The sequence below is a fragment of the Canis aureus genome, chromosome 1, assembly GCF_053574225.1.
Source record: "Canis aureus isolate CA01 chromosome 1, VMU_Caureus_v.1.0, whole genome shotgun sequence".
NCBI classification, from domain to species: Eukaryota; Metazoa; Chordata; class Mammalia; order Carnivora; family Canidae; genus Canis; species Canis aureus.
Window position 1 is genome coordinate 35364613 of NC_135611.1, and position 25573 is coordinate 35390185.

A 25573-nucleotide genomic window follows, 5' to 3' on the forward strand; every position below is an offset into this window, starting at 1 on the left:
CCAAGACGAATGACAAAATAATAATTGTGATATACACCCAGAGCATTCTCACCAACATAGAACATCTTGGAAGGGGAAGAACTTTACCAGAGTTTTAACAGACATGGAGAAAAGGAAATTACTCTAGCCCTCTCTCTATCTTTCCCATCTCACAGCTAGAAACATAGGCTCACTAAAAGAGTAAGATTTAACCATATGATTATAGAACATATCCCCATCCTCACACCTACCACCACATCAACAGGGCTCCAGTATAATAGTGGATTACAACTGAGAGAGCTACAAGACATGGATGCTATTTAAGAAGGAGTTCTTAGGGAAACTTGAAGATAAAAGGGAAAGAAAAACAAGGATACTAAAGAAAATCAGAGCCTCTGGCACTTATGGCTGTAGCAAACTTTAAATACAGTCCAAGTCTTAGACTAACACACTAAAGTTCTATTTAGTTCTGGTAGTTCACTGTCTACTACCAGAAATATCATGCCTGACATTTAACAACAACAACAAAAATTACAAAGCATTATAATAGCAAAGAAAAAATAGATTCTGAAGAGACGAAGCCAGCCATCATCAGAGTCAGCTGTGGCACAGATTTTGGAATTATAATGAGTTTAAAATAACTATGATGAATAGGTTAAAGGATCTCATGGTAAAAGTAGGCAACATGCAAAAACATGGAACACTGGAAGGAAAACATGTAAAAACAACAAAACATTGGAAGCAGAGTCAGAAACTCAAAGAATCAAAAAGAAATGTTACAAGTCAAAGACACAGTAACAGAAATGAAGAACAGCTTTGATGGACTCATAAGTAGACTGGACACAGCCAAGAACAGAATCAGTGAGCTTGACTGATATATTAGTAGAAACTTCTCAAACTGAAATGCAGGGGAAAAAAAAGAATAAAAAAGGTGGGACAGAAAACCCAAGAATTGTGGGGCAATTTCAAAAGGTCTAACATACATAAAATTGGAATATCAGAAGGAGAAGAGAAAACAGAACAGAAAAAGTATTTTAAGTAATAATAGCCAAGAATTTCCTAAAATTAATGACAAACACCAAACCACAGATCTAGATCCAGGAAGTTTAAATACCAAGCAGGTTAAGTACCAATAAATGTACAAATATTGTATGCAAGTTGCAGAAAGTTGAATGAAGCTAGAGCAAGGTTGCAAGAGTAGAGGATACCTTTTACATATAAAGCAATGAGGATAGGATTTATAGCATGCTTATCATTAGAAAGCATTGCAGGCAAGAAGAGAGCAGGGTAAGCTATTTAAAGTGTTGAAAGATGGGATCCCTGGGTGGCGCAGCAGTTTAGCGCCTGCCTTTGGCCCAAGGCGCGATCCTGGAGACCCGAGATCGAATCCCACATCAGGCTCCTGATGCATGGAGCCTGCTTCTCCCTCTGCCTATGTCTCTGCCTCTCTGTGTGTGTGTGTGTGACTATCATAAATAAATAAAAATTAAAAAATAAAAAAGTAAAAATAAAGTGTTGAAAGAAAAAAAAACTAGAATTTTACATCCAGCAAAATTATTCTTTAAAAGTGAAGGAGGGGTGCCTGGCTAGCTCAGTGAGTGCAGCATGTAACTCATGATCTCAGGGTTGTGAGTTCAAGCCCCACGTTGGGCATAGAATTTACTTTAAAAATAAAAATAAAAATAAAGTGAAAGAGAAATAAAGATTTTTCTAAGACAAGCAAAAATTGAGAGTTCACTGCCCACAGAACTGCCTTAGAGAAAACTTTAAAGGTGTTCTTAAGAGAGAAAGAAAATCATTTAGGTCAGAAATTTGGATCTACATAAAGAAAGGAAGAACATAGAAAAAAGAATAAGTAAAAGCAAAATAAAATATTTTTCTTATTCTTAATTGATCTATTAGAGAAGTGCTGTTGACAATTACAGTAGTAATAATGTATTGGGTGATTATTGTATGTGGATAAGTGAAATGATGACAACAAAGTCTTAAGGCATAAAAGGGAGAAATTAGGACTATCTTATTGTTAGGTACCTGCACTACCTATGAATCAATATTTGAAAGCTGATTTAGATTAGTTTTAAATGTGTATTGCAACTCTAGGGAAACATTAAGGAAAGAACTGAAGAAAAGAGGTATAACTGACATTCTAAGAGAGAAGAGAAAATGGAAGCATACAGAATTAGTTAAATCAGAGAAAACAGAAAAGAGATGGAAGAAAAAATAAACAAGAAACAAGTACAACGAATGGAAAACACAAACAGGGTAGTTATTAATCCAACTATGTCAATAGTTATTTTAAATATGAATGATCTAAATATAGCAATCTAAAGACAAAGAGTGTCACAGTAGATAAAATAACAATACCAAATAAGTATTACCTAAAGAAACCTACTTTAAATGTAAAGGCATAGATAGGCTAAGCATAAAGATAGAGAAATATATAACATGCTAATGCTAATCAAAATAAAGATAGTATAGCTATATTTATTTCAGACAAAATACACTTCAGAACAAACAAAATTATCATGGATAAAGAGAAATGTTACATGACAAAAGGATTAATTCTCAAAGAAGACATAATCTTTAATGTGTATACATCTAACAACAGAACATTAAAATATGGGAGGCAAAAACTGATAGAACTGCAAGAAGACCTATATAAATCCTCTATTATACTTAGCAACTTCAACAACTCTTTCAATATTTTATATATCAAACAAGCAAAAAAATTGTAAGGATAGAGGTGACCTGAGCAGTACCTTCTATAAGCTTGATCTAATTGACATGTATAGGATACTGTATTCAGAAAGAGCAGAGTAGACATTCTACTCAAGCTCACATGGAACATTTACCAAGACAAATCATATTCTAGGCCATAAAACACATCTTAACAAATTTAAAGAATAGAAGTCATACAATGTATGTTCACAGTCCACAATAGAATTAAACTACAAATCAAGGGACCCCTGAGCGACTCAATTGGTGAAGCAGTTGGCTCTTGATTTTGGCTTAAGTCATGATCTCAGAGTGGTGAGATCAAGCCCCCATGTCAGGCTTTGCACTGGGCATGGAGCCTGCTTAAGATTCCCTCCCCCAACCCTCCTCCCTGCTTTCTCTTGAAAAAATAAAAATAGGGATCCCTGGGTGGTGCAGCGGTTTGGCGCCTGCCTTTGGCCCAGGGCGTGATCCTGAAGACCCGGGATCGAATCCCACGTCAGGCTCCCGGTGCATGGAGCCTGCTTCTCCCTCTGCCTGTGTCTCTGCCTCTCTCTCTCTCTCTCTCTCTCTGTGACTATTATAAATAAATTAAAATTAAAAAAATAAAATAAAAAAATAAAAATAAATAATAAATAAATAAACTACAAATCAATAAAAGATAGCTAGAAAATCTCAAAATATTTGGAGATGAAGTAACACACTAATGAATAACACATGTGCCAAAGACTAAGCATCAAAAGAAATTCAAAATATTGTGAACTGAGAAAAAAGATGGAAATGCAAGTTATCAAAATTTTTAGGATTCAGAGAAAGCAGTGCTTAGAGGTTGATTTAGAACATTAGATGTGTATATTAGAAAAGAAATAGACATTAAAATAACAATTGAGGAAAATTGTGAACAACTCCTTGCCCACAAATTTGATAATCTAGATGAAATGGGCCAATCTACCAAAACTCACTCAAGGAGAAATGGATCATGTGAGTAGGCCTGAATCTACTAGAGAAATTGTATCAATTATTAGTAACCTTCCAAAACAAAAAGCACCAGGCCCATATGGTTTCACTGGTGAATTCTACCAAACATTTAAGGAAGAAATGGTACCAAGTCTCCACAATCTCTTTCAGAATATAGTAGCAGAGGGAATGCCTCCTAACTAATTCTATGAATCCAGCATTACCTTAAAAAAGAAAAAAAAAAACTAGAGAAAGACATTACAAGAAAAGAAACCTACAGACATATATCTCTCATGAACATAGATGTAAAAATCCTCAAAAATATTTGCAAAGCAGGGAGAAGTTAAGATGGCAGAGTAGTAGTGGGACCCTGAGCTTGCCTTGTCCTTTGAACACAGCTAGATCAACATCCAACTACTTTGAACAACTAGGAATATGATCTGAGGATTAGAAAACTATCCACACACTTGGAGGGAGAGAACATGGCAGAGCAGGGTTTGGAGCTGTGAATTGTGGGAGAGGAAAGTCATGAGCCATGGAGGGGAGGGAGCCCTTTTAATGGAGCAAAGTCATAGAGAAGAAGAAAGTAGGAGAGAGCACAGTGGGTAGGGAATTGAAATTGCACAATAAGCCATGGTGAGGAGATCCCCTGGGTTGCACTGGAAGAGATCATTTCCCTTCCCAGATTACATTTGGAGGAGTATATTTTTTCACTCCAAGGACAGAAGGCCACAGGGAGCCATTGAATGATGCTCAACAGCAGGGTCACAGGTGTGAGCAGAAGGCAGATAACCTTGTAGCAGCTTTTCATTGTGAGCCCCATTAGATCTAAACCACCAAGCAACTGCTTTTCTGGGACAGAACTGAGTAGAGAGAAGAGACATGTGCCAACTGCAGATAACCTGGCCACTGCTTTTCTCTTTCTGCCACAATAGATTCAAGCCTCTGTATGACTGCTTTTTCTGGGATAGAATGGAGTAGGGGACTGAGTCGCATGCAGATGGCAGATAACCTTGTTGCAGCTTTTCACTGTGCATCACGATAAACTCTAGCTGCCATGTGCTTACTGTGTGACTACTTTTCTGGGACAGGACAGTGCTGGGCACACCACAAGTCTCTTCTTGGGGAAGGAGAGTGGGTTTGCACCTTGCCAGGCCCCTTAAAACTTGGAGTTTTGAATCCCAGCCACCAGCCAGAGATAAAATGTAGAATATCTGTGGTGCTGGGCATGCAGACAAGCCTGGGAACAAATAGGTTAAGGGCAAGGAACTAACAAAAGCCTGGGACACAGTTCCCTTTTCTGTGAGGGCCTCCTGAACAGCAGTGGCCAGGAGTTCCCCTCCCCAGGGATGAGAGGACAGGTGGTGCAATCTTCCTCCTCCACCACCACTCCCTGCACTACCCACCACCACAGCTGGACTTCAGAGAGAAACAGTTTCTCTTCCGAACCCCCTGAACCTGGCAGGGATATCAATACAAGGACAAGTGAGTTTGTAAGCCAGTCCAATGGGCCTCTCCCTCAGAAAACCAACACAGGCCTTCCATATGTACCAAATCTACTGATTAAAGAGTCCTCCAAAATGTCAGCTTCTGGTGGAAATAGGACCAGACTTCCTTCTTTTTTTTTTCTTTCTGCTTCTTAACCTTTTAATTTTTTTTTAATTTTTCTATTTCTTATTTTTTTTATCTTTTATTTTCTCTTTATCTTTTTTTGGGGGGGGTTATCAGGCTTATAATTTTTTGTTCATATGCTAAGTGATTTGTTTCTTTTTCTTATTTTTCAGATCAGTCTTATTTTTTTCTTTCTCCCTTTCTTACTCCTTTTTCCTTCTTTCTCTTTCTTTAGAATCAGGCTTATAGTTTTTTGTTTGTCTTTTTTTTCCTGTTTTATTCCTTTTCCTTTTCTCTTGTCTTGGATCAGGCTTTTTTTTTTTTTTCTTCTCCAGACTTATCTTAACAAATAAGTCAAAGCACACTTAGTTAAATGTCCAGACACTCTCCACTAAGCAAGGAGGAATCCTGTAAAGGGCGGACCAGTGGGGAAAAGCAGCCAAAACTCAGAGTGTATACAGTATACACTAGAAGCCCTTCCTGAAGTTTCTGTTGTTATTGTTGCTGTTGTTTTTTTTTTCCTTTGTTCCTTTCTTTTCTGGACAAAATGACAAGATGGAGAAATTCACTGCAAAAGAAAGAACAGGAGGTAGTACTCACAGCCAGGGATTTAATCAATATGGATATAATAAGATGTCTGAACTAGAATTTAGAACAATGATTTTGAAGATTTTAGCTGGGCTTGAAAAAAATCATAGAAGACATTAGGGAATCCCTTACTGTGGAGATAAAAGAACTAAAATCTAGTCAGGCTGAAATTAAAAATATTATAACTGAGATGCAGTCCCAAATGGAGGCCATAAAAATGAGGATGAACAAAACAGAAGAGAAAATCAGTGATATAGAAGATAAAATTATGGAAAATAATGAAACTGAAAAGAAGAGGGAAGAAAACTATTAGATCATGAAGGTAAATTTAAGTAACTCAGCAATTCCATAAAGTGAAATAATATCTGTATTACAGGAGTTCCAGAAGAAAACCAGCAGGGGAAAAAGGGGCAGAAGATTTATTTGAACAAATTATAGTGAGAATTTCCCTAATCTGGGGAAGGAAACAGGCATTCAAGTCCAAGAGGAACAAAGAACTCCCCTGAAAATCAACAAAAATAGGTCAACACCTCAAAATGTTATACTGAAACCTGCAAATTACAAAGATAAGAAAAAATTCTGAAAGCAGCTTGAGACAAATGGTGCTTAACCTACAAGGGTAGATGCATAAGGCTGGCAGGAGACCTGTCCACAGAAACCTGGCAGGCCAAAAAGGACTGGCATGACATATTCAATGTGCTAAATGTAAAAAAAATATGGAGCCAAGAATACTTTATCCAGCAAGGCTGTCATTCAGAATAGAAGGAGAGATAGACTTTCCAAGACAAACAAAAACTAAAGGAATTCATGAACACTAAACCAGCCCTGCAAGAAATATTAAAGGGGACCCTTTGAACAGAGACAGAGACCAAAAGTAATAAAGAACAGATACAATCTACAGGAACTGCAACTTTACAAGCAATACAATGGCATTCAATTCATATATTTCAATAATTACTCTTAATGTAAATGGACTAAATGCTGTTATCAAGAACCTTAGGATATAAGAATACATTTAAAAAACAAACAAACAAACAAGACCCATCAATATGCTGCTTACAAAAGACTCAGTTGAGACCCAAAGACACCTCCATATTGAAAGTGAGGGGGTGGAGAACCATTTGTCATGCTAACAGACATCAAAAGAAAGCTGGAGTAGCCATTCTTACATAAGACAAACTAGATTTTAAGCCAAAGACATAATAAGAGATGAAGAAGGACACTATATCATAATAAAAGGTTCTATTCAACAAGAAGATCTAACAATTACAAATATTTATGTCCCTAACTTGGGAACAGCAAAATATATAAATCAATTAATAACAAAATTAAAGAAATTCATGGATAATAATACAATAATAATATAATAATACAATAGTAGTAAGGGACTTTAACATCCCACTCACAGCAATGGATAGACCATCTAATTAGATCAACGCAAGGAAACAAAGATTTTGAATGACACACTGACCCAGGTGGACTTAACAGATATATTCAGAGCATTTCATCCTAAAGCAGCAGAATACTCACTCTTTTAGAATGCACATAGAACATTCTCCAGAGTAGATCACATACTGAGTCACAAATCAGGTCTCAATTGGTACCAAAAGATTGAGATCATACTATGCATATTTTCAGACCACAATGTTATGAAACTTTAAGTCAACCACAATGAAAAATTGAGGACCACAAATACATGGAAGTTAAAGAACACTCTATTAAAGAATGAATGAGTCAACCAGCAAGTTAAAGAATTTAAAAATACGTGGAAGCAAATGAAAATGAAAACACAACAGTTCAAAAACCTTTGGGGGCACCTGAGTGGCTCAGTGGTTGAGCATCTGCCTTTGGCTCAGATCGTGATCCCAGGGTCCTGGGATCGAGTCCCACATCAGGCTCCCCACAAGGAGCCTGCTTCTCCCTCTGCCTATGTCTCTGCCTCTCTCTGTGTGTCTCTCATGAATAAATAAATAAGCCTTTAAAAAAAAAAAAAAAAAAAAACCTTGGGATATAGCAAAGGTGGTTCCAAGAGGGAAGTATATAGCAATATAGGTCTTCCTCAAGCAGCAAGAAAAGTCTCAAATACACAACCCTACCTTACACAGCAAATAAAGCCTAAATCCAGCAGGGGAAGAGAAATAATAAAGATTAGAGCAGAAATCGATGGTACAGAATTTTTTAAAAACAGTAGAAAAGATCAATGAAAGTAGGAGCTGGTTCTTTGAAAGCATTAACAAAATTGATAAACCTCCAGCCCAACTTATCACCAAGAAAGAGAGAGAAGACTCAAATAAATAAAATCATGAATGAAAGAAAAGAGATCACAACCAACACCACAGAAATATAAACAACTATAAGAGAATATTGTGAGTAATTATATGCCAACAAATTAAGCAATGTGGAAGAAATGGATAAATTCCTAGAAACATATGAATTACCAAAACTGAAACAGGAAGAAACAGAAAACCTGAACAGACCCATAACCCAGCAAAGAAATTGATCAGTAATAAAAAACTTCCCAACAAACAAGAGTCCAAGGCCGGATGGCTTCCCAGGAGACTTCTACAAAACATTTAAAGAAGAATGCATGCCTATTCTTCTGAAACTATTCCCAAAAAAAGAAGTGGAAGGAAAACTTCCAAACTCATTCTGTGAGGCCAGCAAAAACATTTGGGTTTTGATCCCAAAACCAGACAAACACCCTACTAAAAAGGAGAAATACAGACCAATATCCCTGACAAACATGGAAGCAAAAATTCTCACCAAGATACTAGGTAATGAGATCCAACAGTACTTTAAAAGGATTATTCACCATGACCAAGTGGAATTTATTCCTAGGCTGCAGGGGTGGTCCGACATCTGCAAATCAATCAATGTGAGATATCATATTAATAAAAGAAAGGAAAAGGACCATATGATCCTCTCAATAGATGCAGAAAAGCATTGACAAAATACAGTGTCCTTTCTTGATAAAAAAAAAAAAAAAAAACCCTCCACCATGTAGAGGTAGAGGGAACACACCTTAACATTATAAAAGCCATATGTGAAAGACTCAAAGCAAATATCATCCTCAAGGGGGAAAAAGCTTTCAGCTTTTCCCCTAAGGTCAGGAACATGACAGGGATGTCCATTCTCACCACTGTTGTTCAGCATAGTACTGGAAGTGTTAGCGTCAGCAATCAGACAGCAAAAAGAAATAAAAAGCATCCATACTGGCAAAGAAGAAATAAAACTATCATTTCACAGACAACATGATACTCCATGTAGAAAACCCAAAAGAGGGCAGCCCCGGTGGCGCAGCGGTTTAGCGCCGCCTGCAGCCCAGAGTGATCCTGGAGACCGGGGATCAAGTCCCACGTCAGGCTCCCTGCATGGACTTCTCCCTCTGCCTGTGTCTCTGCCTCTCTCTCTCTCTCTCTCTGTCTGAATAAATAAATAAAAATTTAAAAATCTTTAAAAAAAAAAAGAAAACCCAAAAGACTCCACCAAAAAGTTGCTAGAACTGATACAAGGATTCAACAAAGTCACAGGATATAAAATCAATGCACAGAAGTCGGTTGCATTTCTGTACACTAACAATGATGCAACAGAAGGAGAAATCAAGGAATCAATCCCATTTACAGTTGAAACAAAACCCGTAAGATACCTAGGAATAAACCTAACCAAAGAGGTAAAAGATCCGTACTCCAAAACTATAGAACACTTATGAAAAAAATCAAGGAAGATACAAAGAAATGGGAAAACATTCCATGCTCATGGATGGGAAGAACAAATATTGTTAAAAAGTCTATGCTACCCAAAGCAATTTACACATTCAATTCAATCCCTATCAAACTCTCTCTTTCCCTCTCAAATAAATAAATAAAATCTTCAAAAAAGATGACTCAGCAAAATATGAATAGAGAAGAACTTTCTCATATTGTCAAAGAACATTTAAAAACCTATAACTAACATCATACTTAATGTAAAAAAAATAAAAATAAAAAATGGATGCTTTATCCTTAAGACTGGGAACAAGACAAAGATGTCCTCTCTCACCATTTCTATTCAGTATCATATGGTAAGTCCTAGCCAGTGCAATAATACAAGAAAGGAAAGTGAAAGTAATATACAGATGAAGAGGAAAGAATAAAACTTTGTTCACAGATCACATGATTATTTATGTAGACAATTCCAAAGAATTAATCAAAAACTCCTGAAACTAGTCACTGGGTATAAGGTTTATATACAAAAATGAATTGATTTCTTACATACTAGCGATGGACAGGTAGTGTCTGAACTGAAAACAGTACCACTTACAATTGCACCAAAAAATGAAATACTTAGATATAAATCTAACAAGATATGTCCAAGGTCTATATGTAAAAACTATAGAAAGCTGATGAAAGAAATAAATAAGATGTAAAGAAGTGGAGAGACCGTCTATATTCATAGATTGGAAGACCCAATATTGTTAAGATGTTAATTCTTATCAGCTTATTCTATAGATTCAACATAAGTCTAATCAAAATCCCAGCAAATTATTTTGTGGATCTTGACAAATCAATTCTAAAGTTTATGTTGAAAAGCAAAGGACTCAGAATAGCCAACTCAATGTTGAAGAAAAAGAAAATTGGAGAACTGATACTACCTGACATCAAGACTTCTTATAAAGCAACAGTAATCAAGACACTGTGGTCCTGGCAAAAGAATAGATGCAAAGGTCACAGAATAGAACAGAGAACCCAGAAATGGATCCACATAAATGTAGTCTACTGATATTTGACAAAGAAGCAAAGGCAATTCAATGAATAAAGGATAACTTTTCAACAAATGGTACTGAAACAATTTGAAGTCCATGTGAAAAAAACAGTCAATTTGGATACAAACCCTATAACTTTCACAAAACTTAACTCAGAATGTGTTACAAACCTAACTGTCAAGCTCAGAACTATAAACTTTCAGAAGAAAACAAGGAATTGCAGTTTGCTGGAGTTTTTAGATATAACATCAAAAGCATAAGAAAAGTAATTTAGCCCACCCAAATATGATATAATATTTGATGGATAAAAAATAAGAAAAAAGGAGGAGAGGGGCTGTAAGACAGCTGAACCCATATCTTTCATGCTAGGAATCAAAAGACTTGGGGAATCTTTTGGGAATCAACATTTATCTAATGTTGATAAATCAAGAATATTGGCAATATATGGCTATTTTTAAGAAATATAGTTATAAGAGCTAAATAAACAGCTGAAATTGTTGAATATGGCTTCCTCTGGGGATCAGGACAGGGCATAGGAAAGAGACAAAGAGTTACCTACAGTTGGGTATGGCAATGACTTTCTGCCTTTTAATATAAACTTTCTAGGGCTTTTGCTGGCTTAACTTTGATAAAAATTAAAATGAAGATGAAAAATGAACATTATAACTCAGCTTAAACAAATAATAATAATTGGCCCTCCCATCCCTCCCTTGCAGTAGCACGGGCATAATACTATGGTGTCATCTAATGTCTGTATTTCTGTTGTACTGGAAGCCCTGTCACAAGGATAGGACCACGTCTCCATTACATACTGCTATATTTATGTGTCTGACACCTTCTAGACACTGGGTCATATTTATTGAAGGAAAAAACATTTAATAGTTGTAGAAGAAGTACACAGAGGACAGGTGTGACAAATAACACAGAGATAGCCTCACTGCAATTGGAGACTGGGCAGTGGCACAAAGCAAGAGCTCAAGAAATGTCTGGAAATTTGCTATTTATTAAAGAAGGTTGGCAATTAGAGAGAAAGATTGGTGGTTCAAGGAGGTAGCAGGATCAAGGCAGATGTAATCATGGCAGGGTTAACGAGAACGTCGCAGTCCTAAAAATAAGAATCTATAGAAGGAGAAGAACAAAATGTGCTAGAGAGACATTAGAGATCACTTCTGGAAAATATGGAAAATTATGATTTTCCAATGTGGGATTTAGGGTGTTCCAGAGCTAGCAGTTTAAGTGCATGGGTTTCTCACTACCACAGCCAACTCTGATGATTGCTCAGGCCGTAGGAGTCCCTTGCTGACCACATTCCCCACCTCTTTCTAGAAAGAACACATGTTTCCTACAATGTTGTTCAATGTGTCAACTTGATGTTTGGCATCCATATACTTTAAGAAGGTCCAAATTATTAAAGTTAAGCAAAACCAGTCATGAATTTTATTAAAGGAAATTTGAATTGAGTTCTCTCTGGGGAAACATCACCATAAGACCAGGTAAGCTGGAGAAAGTAGAACTCAAAGGAAGCAAATAATTTGAAACCAATTTAGACATGTGCCAGGAAATGTGTTGGGAGAAAATGTTCTGAGGTAGACTATTGGCCTGCCTGTGTGGATAAATTACTCTGGTATTTGTGATTTAGAATCAGGAAGAAAACATATTTCCTCATTACCTCATTACAGGAATTCATTCTGGGAGGCATGCACAATTTGCCTTTTCCCCAGGGATGGGTGGGGGGACTTGTAACCTTGAAAATATCTTTGTGTGTGAGAAGGAGAGAAAAAATATTATATATTTCTGCATACAGAGAAGCAGTGGGAAGATTTTGTTTCATTTGCTTTTTTTTTTTTTTAATCTAACCTAAGTTGACTGTGCTAAGATAGGCAGTATTGTTTATACCCCTATAGAAGAGAGAAACTGAGGCTCTTAAATAATACTCAAAGAGACCTAACTACTATGTGGATAAGCTGGAAGTTGATCTGTAGTATAGATGGAACAGCTACATAGACAGACCGGCTCCATAATTTGTGGGGCTGGTGCAAAATAAAAATTTGGAGCCCCTGGTTCAAAAACAATTAAGAATTTTAAGATAGAGAAGCAGAGCATTAAACCAAATGTGGGGCCCTTCTGATCACAGGGCCACATGTGACTGGATAAGGTAGTCACTCATAAATCTGGCCTCAAGTATAGGTATGTAAATTTGAGCTAGCTCCAATGAGAAAATTGGAAAGTCATTAATAAATTGGAAATTATGATTATACCTTAAAAATTATCTTGAAGAATACTCTATGAAACCCACAGTAAATGAAGAGTTACATAATTATATCTGTAACTTCTAAAATTACCTCTGTAACTGAGCTACAGGATATTTCAACACTGTCTCAGATGGGATCCTTCCATGTGGTATTTCCTTATGAACTGATGCATTAATTCTCTGCCACTACTGTACACATCACTATAGAGAACTTTTTGAGATGTGTTTGCAGAGCCCTGTTCCCATCTAGGCAGATATCCTTTGTCATAATCCCCGGGGCCCGCAGCCATTTCAGTAGGAACCTTGGAAGCCTTCTGTACCATGATCTCCTCAGTAGCACACCTTTGCATCCCTACTGCTGCTCACCTCACTTGACACACAGAAGAGCCTTGAGAAATGTTTGTTGAATAAATGAATGAGTACACAGACTCCAGAAAACTCTAGCCAAATTCTACATTTTCCAAAATGTAGCAAGAACCAATCTCCTTGCAATCAATCATCAGGAGATGGTCCAAGGAGCCTTTATATTGCCTCAAATTGAGATGATTAGATCTAAAAAGGGGGCCATGCCTAAAATCAGGTTAACTTGAACCAAAAGTTAAAACTGCCCTTGGCAAATCCTTCAGAAGCATCAGGTTAGAGGTACCAGGTGAGACACACAGAGACCCACTGGTCAGGATGCTGATGCAATGCACATCCTTTATTTTGCCCCACCCTGGGGCACATGTTCACTGCCTGCCAAGCCGTGTAGTAAATTCCAGTAGGCTAAATGCACATATGATGTGACTCTTTCTTAAGAGGTAAGTTAATGCCTTTTCTGGAGGGAGTGTTTATTACTTTATCCCCGCAGTGGTTTTCCTCCCCTCACAGGAAGTTGTAAAATCTGAACCTTGAGTGTTATAAGAGACTCAATCTTGTGTTAAAACTTCACCAAAACTGATTTATCTTACATTTTGCAACATTTCTATATCTCACACATTTTCTCTAACTTTTATAGTCAGTGGGGAAAAAAAGAAAATTTACACAGAGGTTTCATACTTGGATCACTTTTTGATTCTGAGCATATTAAAAGCTGTCCAGAACCCTGTTCCCATCCATCGCTTCTTATTCTTCAGAGCTCTGAAGGAGGCTAGCCTATAGGCTGAGAGCCAGATTGTTGAGATATGTATCCCTGCTTCTCCGCTTACTGAACCTCTCAGGGCTTCAGTATTCCTCGTCTGCAAAATGGTAATAATAAAACATCTTCCCCAAAGAGTCGCTCATGTAGAACATTCAGTACAGTGCCTGTCACTGAGAATTCAATGACGTTAGCCATTAGCTGTTATTGCGTGAGTCTGTGTCCTATGTGTCTTATGAGCAATAGCCCAGCTGTTGAATAGCCTCACTCCTTATCTAAATGTGATTAACAAAAGCAATTTTTAAAAATAAGCTAATCTTAGGAATTGAAAGGTCATCAGTGGTAAGATATGTAGGTGCATGTGTCTATTCAGGATTAATAAGGGTGACAGAGTTAGGAAAGTGAAGATGATATGTCTTTCTCCCTCTCGTTCCTCAAGAGCTCCAGTCATTGACACAACTCATGATTTAAGTGATGGGATGAAATTTGGCTTTGTGGCATAAGAGCTGCTGAGCTTAACAAGGGCAATCTTTCTTTACTATTTATCATGTATATCCAGTCAAAATCCAAGAAATTTGAATAAGACATATACCATGTAGAATATGAAATTTTTCTTGCTTCTACTTTGTAGGAGGAAAGTCCATTTTCTGGTTATTCCAATTCTCACATATACTGTGCTTCTAGGCATTGTCTATTCTATCATTTTCCCACTTGTCCCCTCCCTGCAAGACACTATACTTCTCTGTCTTCCTTCCCTGTCACTAGCTTTTTTTTTTTATTTTATTTTTTGTTTGTTTGCTTCTTAGTCTCATTCTCCTTGAACTACTCCTTAGATCTTGATCTTTTCCAGGGCTCTCTAATGGACCCTTCATGTATTGTACTCTACCTGGGTGATCTCAGTTTGTTCTGATGGCTCCAATCCATCTTTTGGCCAATGAACCCTATATCTGTATTGCCACATCAATCCTTTCTCTACAGTCCAAACCCATGTAATTGCCTTCAGGAAATCTCCCCTTGGATCTCTTACAGACACTTCTAACTCAACATGTCCAAACTGAACTCGTCATCCCCTCAGACGGGCTCCCTTATGGCGTTCCCTATCTCAGGAAATGGCAGCACTCTCCACCCAGTTAATCAAGCCAGGAATCTATGATTCATCCTTAACTCATCTCACTTCCCTCACTGCCTAAATCCAATCAATCACCAAGTTCTCTTAATTCTATTTTCTAAATCAGCATCTTTCCAATTTATTTTACTGTCCGTGAAAGAAACTTCTTTTGCATCATGACCCCAACCAGCATGCATGTGCATGTGCATGCATGCACAAGCACACACACACAAAGTGAAACACAAGTTTCACAAAGGAATTTTTATTATCATTTTATGCAAAATTTTCTGAACTTTTCTATTGTGTTTTCTGCTGATGTTGCTTTTGAAATGCTAGTAACCAATGGGTGACTGGCAAATGTTAACAATCAGCTCTTCTGTAGGTAAGGGCGGGGGAGCCTGATGTATAGCGTTTGAGTCTTTAATGTAAATACACCCATCATGGATGAATTTAAGCTACCAACCAAAGAATTTGCAAACATCCCAAAGATCCAACAATCAGTTCTCCTGACCATCTCCAGCATGCCACTGCTTATGACCTACAGTTTGATAGGTGCTGGTCTAAATATTTCTTAAATCTACCCACTAATGTTCATTCTCAATGCTACCGTCCTAATCTTTTCTACCACCATTTCTGATATAATTGGTTTCCAGATCAATTGATCTGCTTCACATTTATTTAATACCACTCAAAAGCTTTCTGTTGTCCACAGGAGAATACAGTCTATAATTCTTAGCATAACTAAAAAAGCCACCAACAGTTTGGTGTCTGCCTGTCCCCTCATACCCGCTTTCCTTTGATCTCAACAAAAATGTTTTCTTCCTGAACATCTGGGAGCTCTCTATTGTTTTCAGGTCCTTGGACATGTTATTCTATTTGGCTATAAAGTTCTTGCCTCCTATCTTTGTTCACCTAACTCTTACTTATCCTTCCTATCACAGTTTAAGTGCTACTCGTTCATTTCATTCATTCATTCATTCTCCCACTATGTGGCCTACAAAGTGCTAGTGATACAATGAGAAGTAAAAATAGGGTCACCTGGGTGGCTCAGTTGGTTAAGCATCCGACTTTTGATTTCAGCTTAGGTCACAATCTCAGAGTTGTGAGTTGAGTCCTGAGTCAGGCCCTGCACTGAGCATGGAGCCTGCTTAAGATTCGCTCTCTCCCTCTGTTCCTCTCTGCCCTCGAAAGAAAGAAAGAAAGAAAGAAAGAAAGAAAGAAAGAAAGAAAGAAAGAAAGAAAGAAAGAAAGAAAGAAAGAAAAAGAAAAAAAGTAAAAACAGTCCCTCATAGAATTTAGACACTCTAGATGGGGAAAAATATATTCAAATAAAGATATCACTCACATTTAAGTGTTAATAAAAGAAGAGCTTAAAACGTAGATTCATAGCTCTACAAGAGCTTATAAAATCTGACCTAACCTAATAGATCAAGGAAAATTTTCCAAAGTGATGACTGGTAAGTTATAATAGTTGAGCTAAGATATAAAGGAGAAATATAACCTAATGAGTCTAAGGGATGGAGAACTAACAACATAGAAAGAAAGAGGGACATGTAAAAATCCACATGGCAGGAAGGAATATGGTAAAATCAGGGGACCAAATGAAAGCCAGTATAACAAGAGCCAAGTATGAGAGGGAGTATGAGACAGGTAGAAGCCACTCTATGATGAGCACTCCAGACTTTGTTAAAAATATAGGTCTTTGGGGTACCTGGGTGGCTCAGTTGGTTAAGCATCTGGACTCTTGATCTCAGCTCAGGTCTTGATTTCAGGGTCATGATTTCAGAGTCACTTAAGAAAAATTAGGTCTTAACTGTGGAAGGAGCCTCGGTGTCCAACGAAAGATGAATGGATAAAGAAGATGTGGTTTATGTATACAATGGAATATTACTCAGCTATTAGAAATGACAAATACCCACCATTTGCTTCAACGTGGATGGAACTGGAGGGTATTATGCTGAGTGAAGTAAGTCAGTCGGAGAAGGACAAACATTATATGTTCTCATTCATTTGGGGAATATAAATAATAGTGAAAGGGAAAATAAGGGAAGGGAGAAGAAATGTGTGGGAAATATCAGAAAGGGAGACAGAACGTAAAGACTGCTAACTCTGGGAAACGAACTAGGGGTGGTAGAAGGGGAGGAGGGCGGGGGGTGGGAGTGAATGGGTGACGGGCACTGGGTATTATTCTGTATGTTAGTAAATTGAACACCAATAAAAAAAAAAAATTAGGTCTTTAACAAAAAGGGAATGAGAGGCCATTGAAATGTTTGAAGCAGGGATATAATGTGTTCAGATTTCTGGTTCAAAAAGATTACTCTGGCAGTTGTCAGGGTGAATCAGAAGGCAACAATAATAGATGTGGAGACAATTAGACACTATTACAGTACTCTGAACAAAGATGATCATAACACAAATTAAGATGCTGGTAATGGAGATGGGAAAAAAATCAACATATTGGAGAGATGTGTGAGATAACTTTGACAGGACAAGATAATGGATTGAATGTGATGTAACAGAGAAGTAGCAAAGATGCCTCCCAGATTTGAGCTGCAAAACTGAGTAACTAGTAATACCATTCAGAGAGATAAGGAATACCAGAGGAGGACCAGGTTTGAGGGAGAAGAGCATGACTTGGGCTGTAGATATATAGATTCTGAAGCATGTTCAATGTGTTTTGAAGGCTGTTTGATAAACTTCTCTGAGACAGAGGAGAGGTCTGGATTAAGACATAGATTATAGACATGAAGCAGTGGACATAAATGAACTCATTACCTGAGAATGCACAATATGAGAAGGAGCCTTAAAAACCAAAACCTAAGTAAATTCAATATTTAATGGTTGGATAGTAGAGAGTGGAACTTACAAAGAGAACCAAGAGGAGTGGTCAAAGAGCTAGGAGGAAACCAGGAGAAATTGACGTCAAAGAGCTGCTTTGTTTTGGTGGAGTATCAAGACAAAAAGCCAGACTGTGGTGGGAGGAATGAGTGCAAAGTGCATATACAGAGTCAAGGAGTATAAACTCCCTGGAGAAGTTTGCCTTTAAAGAGAAGGAGAGACATAGAACAGTATTTTTTAAGTTAATGGAAACTTTTTGGTTGTGCTTTAATAAAAGCTAACTGTCACACAGCACTTAGGAGGCATTCATAAATGTCATTTTTTAAATTGCACATTCAAGTGCATTAAAATGGAGGTATATTTAATAAAATAGACAATCCCAGAAGTCTCATGACACTAGAATATCTGCAGATTTGTGCATGCATGTGTGCACACAGATATAATTATCAGTTTTTTAGACTAAAATTAAAATTGGTGTCATTACCTTAAGAATAAGCCATTTGGGCACTAAGACACGAAGGCTTTAGAACAAGATAGAAATGGAAGTCACCCAAGAACTGGAAACTCTCCACAGATAGATGAGCAAGGCCATGAGTCATTTTTGTGCAGGAAATTGAGCCCTGATTGTATCAAGGAAACAAATGGCGAAAGCACAACTTGTTAGGACAAGTGGGTGCATCATTCACACCAATCCAGTGAAACCCACATAACAGAACTTCTATATCTGAGATGTAGTCAAGAAAACTTTTTTAAAAAGAAAAGCTTCACTCCATTTTTGGAGACTATATTTAATTCCTCATTTAGGGAAGCAAGTCCATGCAGCAGAAAAGAAATCAGTTGTGCATTACTTTCCCAGCTTTGCTATTTTTTAAGGCAACTTCTTTAGTCCAGTCTCAGCTTCTTTATCTGTGAAATGGGGATAACCATACCTCCTAGGGTGGTTCAATCAGGTGAAGGAGATTACAGATGTTATTAAAGCACCATACTCAGAATAGCTATCTACTTCCCTGCCCTGAGAATTGTACATTTCCACCATTTTATTGGAACACAATCACACTCTTGTCTATATATTGTCTATAGCTATGTTTGCACTAAATGGCAAATTTGAGAGTTGTGACAGAGACCATATGGCCTACAAAACTGAGAATATTTACTATCTAGTTCTCTACAGAAAAGGTTTGTCAACAAAAAGGGCATAAAGATTAGGGAGGAGAGTGAGATTGAGACTCTTTAAAAATTATTTTTAAGTTATTGGCAAAGTGCCTGTTGTATATAGTAAAGGCTTAATAAACAGATATTGGGAGTCTTTTTGATATTTCTTTATTCAGCTACTAGTTCAACAAATAATTATTGAGTGCATCTTGTGTGCCAAACACTGCTCTGAGGGCCGCAGTATCTAGCTATGAACCTAACAGACAAAAGAATATGCCTGGGCTCTTTGGACAGACAATAAACAGATTAATAAAAATAAAAGCAGTATAGTAACTGGCTGGAGAGAAAAATTAAGGGCTGGAGAATAGAAAGTTTCAGGATAAAGATTGCAACTTTTAGATGGAGTGGCCTGGGAAGACCTAATTGAGATGGTGTCCTTTGAGCAAAATCCGAAGGACACAGGGAGTGCTGGGAATACTGTAGGGGAGAGGGTAAGGAATAATGTTCCAGGCACAGGAACAAATAAAGAGTATTTGGTGTCCTTAAAGAAAGCTAAGGAGTCGGTGTGGCTAGAGTGAATGAGTAAGAGGGAGAAAAGGAGAAGAAAAGTCAGAAAAGTGCCGGGCAAACCTAGGTAGAGAAGAACCACCCAGAGTCTTTGGCTTTTACTCTAAGAGAGAAGGGAAGCAAGAGTTTTGAGCAAAGTAGTGGCATGATCTGATTTCCATTTAATCCAGATCAGTCTGGCTGCTCCAGTGAGAATAGCCTGTCACCTAGACTGCAGCAATTGTAAAAGCAAAAACATAGGAAGCTACTGCAGGCATTCCAGTGAGAGGTGATGATGGCTTGAACCCAAATAGTAGCGGTGGTAGTGGTGACAAGTAGATGTCTTGGGGATATTTGGAAAATAAAGACAATGGGATCTAAGGATGGATTGGAAAGTCAAAGATGATTCCACATTTTCTGCCCCAAGCTACTGCTGCAGTAATGTAGTGATCATTGATGTGAGAAGGGAAAGATGCGGGAGATGCATGTTCATTGTTAAATGGGAGGGAGGGGAGAGGCATGCAGGAATTAGGATGTAGGAATCATGATGACATCATGGAAGTGTTCAGTTGGAGATGCAATCTCTCATGGGAGATGTGCAGTGGGCACCAGGGTATAAAACTCTGGAGATCAGGGATAGGTCAGAACTGGAGATATAAATTTAGGAGTCATCCATAGATAGATGGGATGTGGTTATATCTATTCAGGAGTATGAGATGGTTGCATACAGACCAAAGTGCGTCACAAACATCAGAGGAGCAGAGGCCTGCTTTACAGACCTTACCAAAAGCTGCTAGTGACAGTTTCATTTTACCAAAAACAAGTAGAAAGTCAGGAACAGGTAGAAAAAATATAACTAGCATTCATAATTTGAATGACTCCTAATTTGTCTAATTGAGGAAACAGTTTTATAGTGAGTCAGATTATAATTTTATAAGTTGATTTGCAAAATCAATTATAGCTTTATAGTACTACATTTTGGGGATGTTGCCTATTATCTCAATGGAAATTAATAAGCCACTTGATGAGCACTCAATACTTCTTACACTAGTGAAGAAAAGATTAGGAAGATAAAACTGCCTCTAATTTATGGACAAACAGAATATGATGCATCAGAATCCCACCGGGTCATTCTAACAATTTAATTTCTGCTGATTCTTATGAATCCTTCAGCCTTTTTAAGAAGGAAAAATCTTGGCTAGCTTTGTTTTCTCTTTTGGTAAAAAGCTTTTAGTTTGGACAGTTATTCAAGCTGACCCAGATTGACTTAATGACCATCTCTTCCCCCTAAGACAGTGATTCTTCACCTTTCCTTCATTACCGAGCCCCCGACCAAGGAACATTTTTAGGTATCGTTGTCCTAATCTCCATCCCATAAAAATGTTTTATTGTGGTAAGATATACACAACATATTTATCATTTTAATCATATATAATTGTATGACTCAGTGTCATGAAATACATTCACAATGTTATGTAACTATCACTACTATCCTTATCCAAAACATTTTCCTTATCCCCAATACAAACTCTGTACTCATTATACCTTGACTCCCTATTCCCCATTCCCCTCAGATCCTGGTAACCTCTATTAGGCTTTCCATCTGTATGAATTTTCCTATTCTAGTATCTCATATAGGTGGAATCATACAATATTTGTTTTTCTGTGTCTGGCTTATTTCACTTAGTATAATGTTTTCAAGGTCCACCCATGTTGTAGTATGTATCAAAATTTCATTCCTCTGGATACCTGGGTTGCTCAGTGGTTAAGCATCTGCCTTCAGCTCAGGGCATGATCCTGGGGTCCTGGGATAAAGTCCCACGTGGGGCTCCCTGCATAGAGCCTGCTTCTCACTCTATGTCTCTGCCCCTCTCTCTGTGTCTCTCTCATGAATAAATAGATAAAATATTTTTTAAAAATTTCATTCCTCTTCATGGCTGAATAATATTCCATTGTATGGATATACCAATTTTGTGTATCCATCTATCCTAGATGGACCCTTGGGTTGTTTCCACCTTTTGGCTATTGTGAATAATGCTGCTATGAACATTGGTATACAAATAACCTGTTTGTGTTCCTGCCTTCAATTCTTTTGGATGTATACCTAGATATGAAATTGCTGGGCCTATGAAATTTTAATACCACAGAGAAACTGTGTATCTGTTTATGTTCTATGTATATATATGCATATGTGCTTTACACATAAAAAGAATAAGATTTCTTCATTGCCCTCCCAGAACCAATGTTCACCTCCTTGAGCAGGAATGGTATCACCCTCACTGAGACTGCAAGCTCCAAGGTAAAGATACCCAGGTTTTCTGACATGATGAGGTAAATATATAGGTAATAGATATGTAGACAAACTACTTAACAAAAAGTCAAGATGTGGATTACAAGGAAAATGACCCCTAAACACATAAGTATAAAAAGTAATCTTTGTTCCCTATGCAATAATGTTATTTGTATTTTAATTAGTCTTCAACTTTGACAAGAGTTGATAAAATAATGAGCCTAAGAACATTTTGGAAAATTGCTCTTACAAGTTGTGTCAGGTCCAAACCAAGGGAGCAAATCTTCTAAGTAAACTTCTGAAAACAGTAGAAATTAATGATGTTGTACTCCCACTGAGCCTAAAATATCTCCTGAACACGAAAAGGATAATTACAAGCAAGTACTATGTGAAATAGAAAAAAGAAAAGAAATGAAATGAATACAGGATCCAAGGATCCAGGAAAGTCAGGTATTGGTGAGATTACAGGATGGCTCTGTCAGCAGGTATACACTGTGATCTATACTGAGTACACTTCTCAGTATCTGGTTGGAAGGCAGTATGGCAAGATGTCTGTAACAGACTCACCTAGATTTAATTGCAGTGTGGTTGTCTGATACTATATTGTTTCAGTATGTAAGGAAGAAATTAAGATTGTTAAGATTGTATAACGGTATTGAGAAAAACAACAGTTTCACATACCTGACCAGAACCCATCAAGTGTCAGGAAAAACAAGAAGTCAAAGAATTGCCATATTGGAGGAGACTAAGGAGATGTGACCACCAGATACCATGTGGGATCTTGAACCAGAAAAAAAGTTACTATAGGGGAAATGGGATTTCTCAATAAAGTCTGCAGTCCAGTTAGTCATGTTGTACCAATATTAATGGCTTCACCTTAGTAATTGTGCTGTGATTATACAAGATGTTAACGTTCAGGGATGCTGAGGTGAAGAACTTACCTTAACTCTGTACCACATTTGCAACTCTTCTGTGGGTCTAAAGTTATTTTGGAATAAAAAATGAAAGAAAACAGGGACGCCTGGTAGCTTGGATAGTTAAGTGTCCGACTCAATTTCAGTTCAGGTCATGATCTCAGGGTCACAAAATCAAGCCCGGCCTGGGGGCTTCTCAGTCAGCAGTGAGTCTGCTCGAGAGTCTCCCTCTCTCTGTGCTCCTCCTCACTTCGTGCACACTCCTTTCTCTCTCTCTCTTTCTCTCTGTCTCAAATAAATAAATAAATCTTAAAGAAAGTAAAAGAAAACAAACAACAACAAAGTTTCTGGTAGCTTCTGTCAGAAGCAAACTTGTGACTGACATTGGTGAAAAATGGTTGGAGTGGTGGGGTGGGAGGTCTATATTTGCAATAGCAGGAGCTTTGAAATCTGACATGAGAGGAACTCCTGTCTTTGTCTCTTTTCCAATTCTATTGCAGGGTGTGTTGGATACATCATGTAACTGGGATGTGGGTGTACCCTTTCTTGGAACACATTGGCCCAGGAGCCAGAATCGTCTTCTTTGGGTCTACAACCATCTTAATGAACTTTTTGTACCTGCTGGGAGAAGTTCTGAACAGCTATATCTGGGATACACAGAGAAGTAAGTATTGTTTAGGGGAGCATAAAACAGGAGAATTGCTGTCTAAAAGAGTGTGTGCAGACACTGAAGGAAAATTCCATCATAGCACAGGATCACTTGTGAAGAGTTTCATTTTTATAACTACACAATGTTAATTTAAGAGCTGCTGGCAGTTACCTGAAAGGTTTATTACACACTTTGTCTTATTAGCTAGTAAAATATCCAAATCTAAGGAAAAAGAATTATGTCTATAAAATTTTATAGGGAGAAATGTAGTGCTAATAACAGCAACAACAAAATTTAGAAAGTTCACTCCAATTGGCAAAATGCTGCCTTAGCTAGAGGGAACCCCCCCCCAATAAATAAATTATTAAATGTTACCAAACAGTCCCATTAAAAGCCACCCAGACCTCCCCGCTTCTTAAATCATCCTTGTATGGGCCCAGTAGCTTCAGAGAGGTCTCCCCAGTTTTCTGCCAGAACTCCAAGCAGCACAGAATGCCTGTGGCCACTGTGATTTACCAGTGACTTGTCATATTCAAGGACTGAGATGGCAAAGAGGTCCAGGCAATCAAGGGTACTACTTCATTGCTGCAAAACTCTCTTAACCTATGATTTGATTTCTCTTTTGTTTCTATTTATGGCAGAGCCTCCATCTTGGCAAGTCACATAATCTTACCAAAGCTATGCAAACCCTGTCCAAAGTGTATGTAAGATAACATAAAATGGGAAGCTGGAAGAAGCAACAGCACAGGATGTAGTCATTTGAGTCCTGCATGAAAAGATATCCAAAGACAAGATGGTCCGGGAATTTTAGAGAGCTCTGGGCATCGCCAATGTACCATGTACTCACAACATTCTAGACATCACCAGTAAATTATCTCTGTTCCACAAACATGGAACACCCTACTTTGTGCCAGACACTGTGCCAGGAACTTGATCTAATTAGACAAATAAAATGCAGTCAATTGCACAGTTACTGGATTGGACTTTTTTGTGTGCAGATCTTCTAAGATTGTATGTGTCAAGGTGTTGGCCCATGGTATATGCCCAGAGGAATTTGAGGGTTTCTTTTCTCAGCAGCTGGCTTGATTTTATAAGCTATCTATTAGAAAAAGTGTCAAAAATTTTTATTCAGTTCAGGCTACAACTTGGGAAACCAGAAATTAACCCTTTAATAATTCCTTCTCTGTTCAGTGGGAATAATAATCTTTATTAGTTAATTTACTAAAGTATTTAGCTAACTTATAAAAATATTTAAAGAACAAAGTAAATTTTTCTCAGCTTCTTGGGAGAAAGGCCATATTTAAATTTAGGCTCATACATTTAATATATGTTATTCAGGAAGTATTTATGACTCTTCCCTCTTGATTAGCTTGATTCCAATGGTCATTTGGCCATTGTTCTACTATTTCTAAGAGAAGATGACCTGAAAACTAAGAGAGAGGAAAATCCAGTGTATAGTCATAGAATACTGCTCTTCAACAGCTTTGAGTGAGAAGTTAAAATAAATAGGGAAACTCAGGGTTTTCTAAATGATCTGTTCAATTTAATTTGTGCCATTCTCCTATGTAAGGTTGACTAATATTTCATAACTCATCTTAGATATGGAGATTAATTTTATTGATGTGGAACCATCTAGTTAATTCCACAGAGGCAGATGTTTCATGTCAAGTGGGCATTTTTTTTCATTTATGAAAAGGATTGCAAACTGATGGCCTCCTCCAAATTTTGTCTGCCAAATGTTTTATTAGACTTATATAGTGGGATTGTTGTTTTTGAAACAACATTTAAAAATTGGGAGATTACACCTATAGGCCAGATTTCTCAGCTTATCAAATACTTTAGCATCTGGCAACAGCAAGCCCACTGTTCTTTTCTGGCAAAAATGGATTAGCAATGAGGATCAGTTGCCCCCTTGAGATGGCTTCCTAAGTGTTCCTAGTTCTCACCTGGCCAGTTTGCTCCATCACATTAGCTGCCTGCTTCTGTAGGTAGTTAAATTTGAAACTGCTGATTAAAAGCAGTGTGTGCTGTGTGTGTGTTGCAATGTGTTGCAGTGAATTGAATACAGTCAAGTACAGTATTACTATTCTGGGTGCATTCACTGCACCCCAAACAAA

General features: G+C 37.6%; 1 protein-coding gene and 1 long non-coding RNA gene across 12 annotated transcripts in view; one reads left to right on the plus strand and one right to left on the minus strand.

Annotated features, from left to right (window-relative positions):
• AIG1 (androgen induced 1) overlaps positions 1 to 25573 on the plus strand; it is a 242083-nt gene that overhangs the window by 212099 nt on the left and 4411 nt on the right. For 6 of the 11 annotated variants that reach the window (XR_013378059.1, XM_077895395.1, XM_077895380.1 and 3 more), the window contains one exon: positions 23308 to 23471. Coding sequence is in view for 8 of the 11 variants with exons in the window: in XM_077895395.1 (XP_077751521.1) it covers positions 23308 to 23471 (164 nt within the window). In the remaining 3 variants the exon portion in view is untranslated. Of the gene's footprint in view, positions 1 to 23307; positions 23475 to 24097; positions 24430 to 25573 lie in introns of those variants that run through there. The other 5 variants (XM_077895387.1, XM_077895406.1, XM_077895454.1 and 2 more) reach the window with 2 other exon arrangements.
• LOC144312593 (uncharacterized) overlaps positions 1 to 25573 on the minus strand; it is a 39708-nt gene that overhangs the window by 8085 nt on the left and 6050 nt on the right. The gene's annotated exons all lie outside the window — the stretch shown is intronic.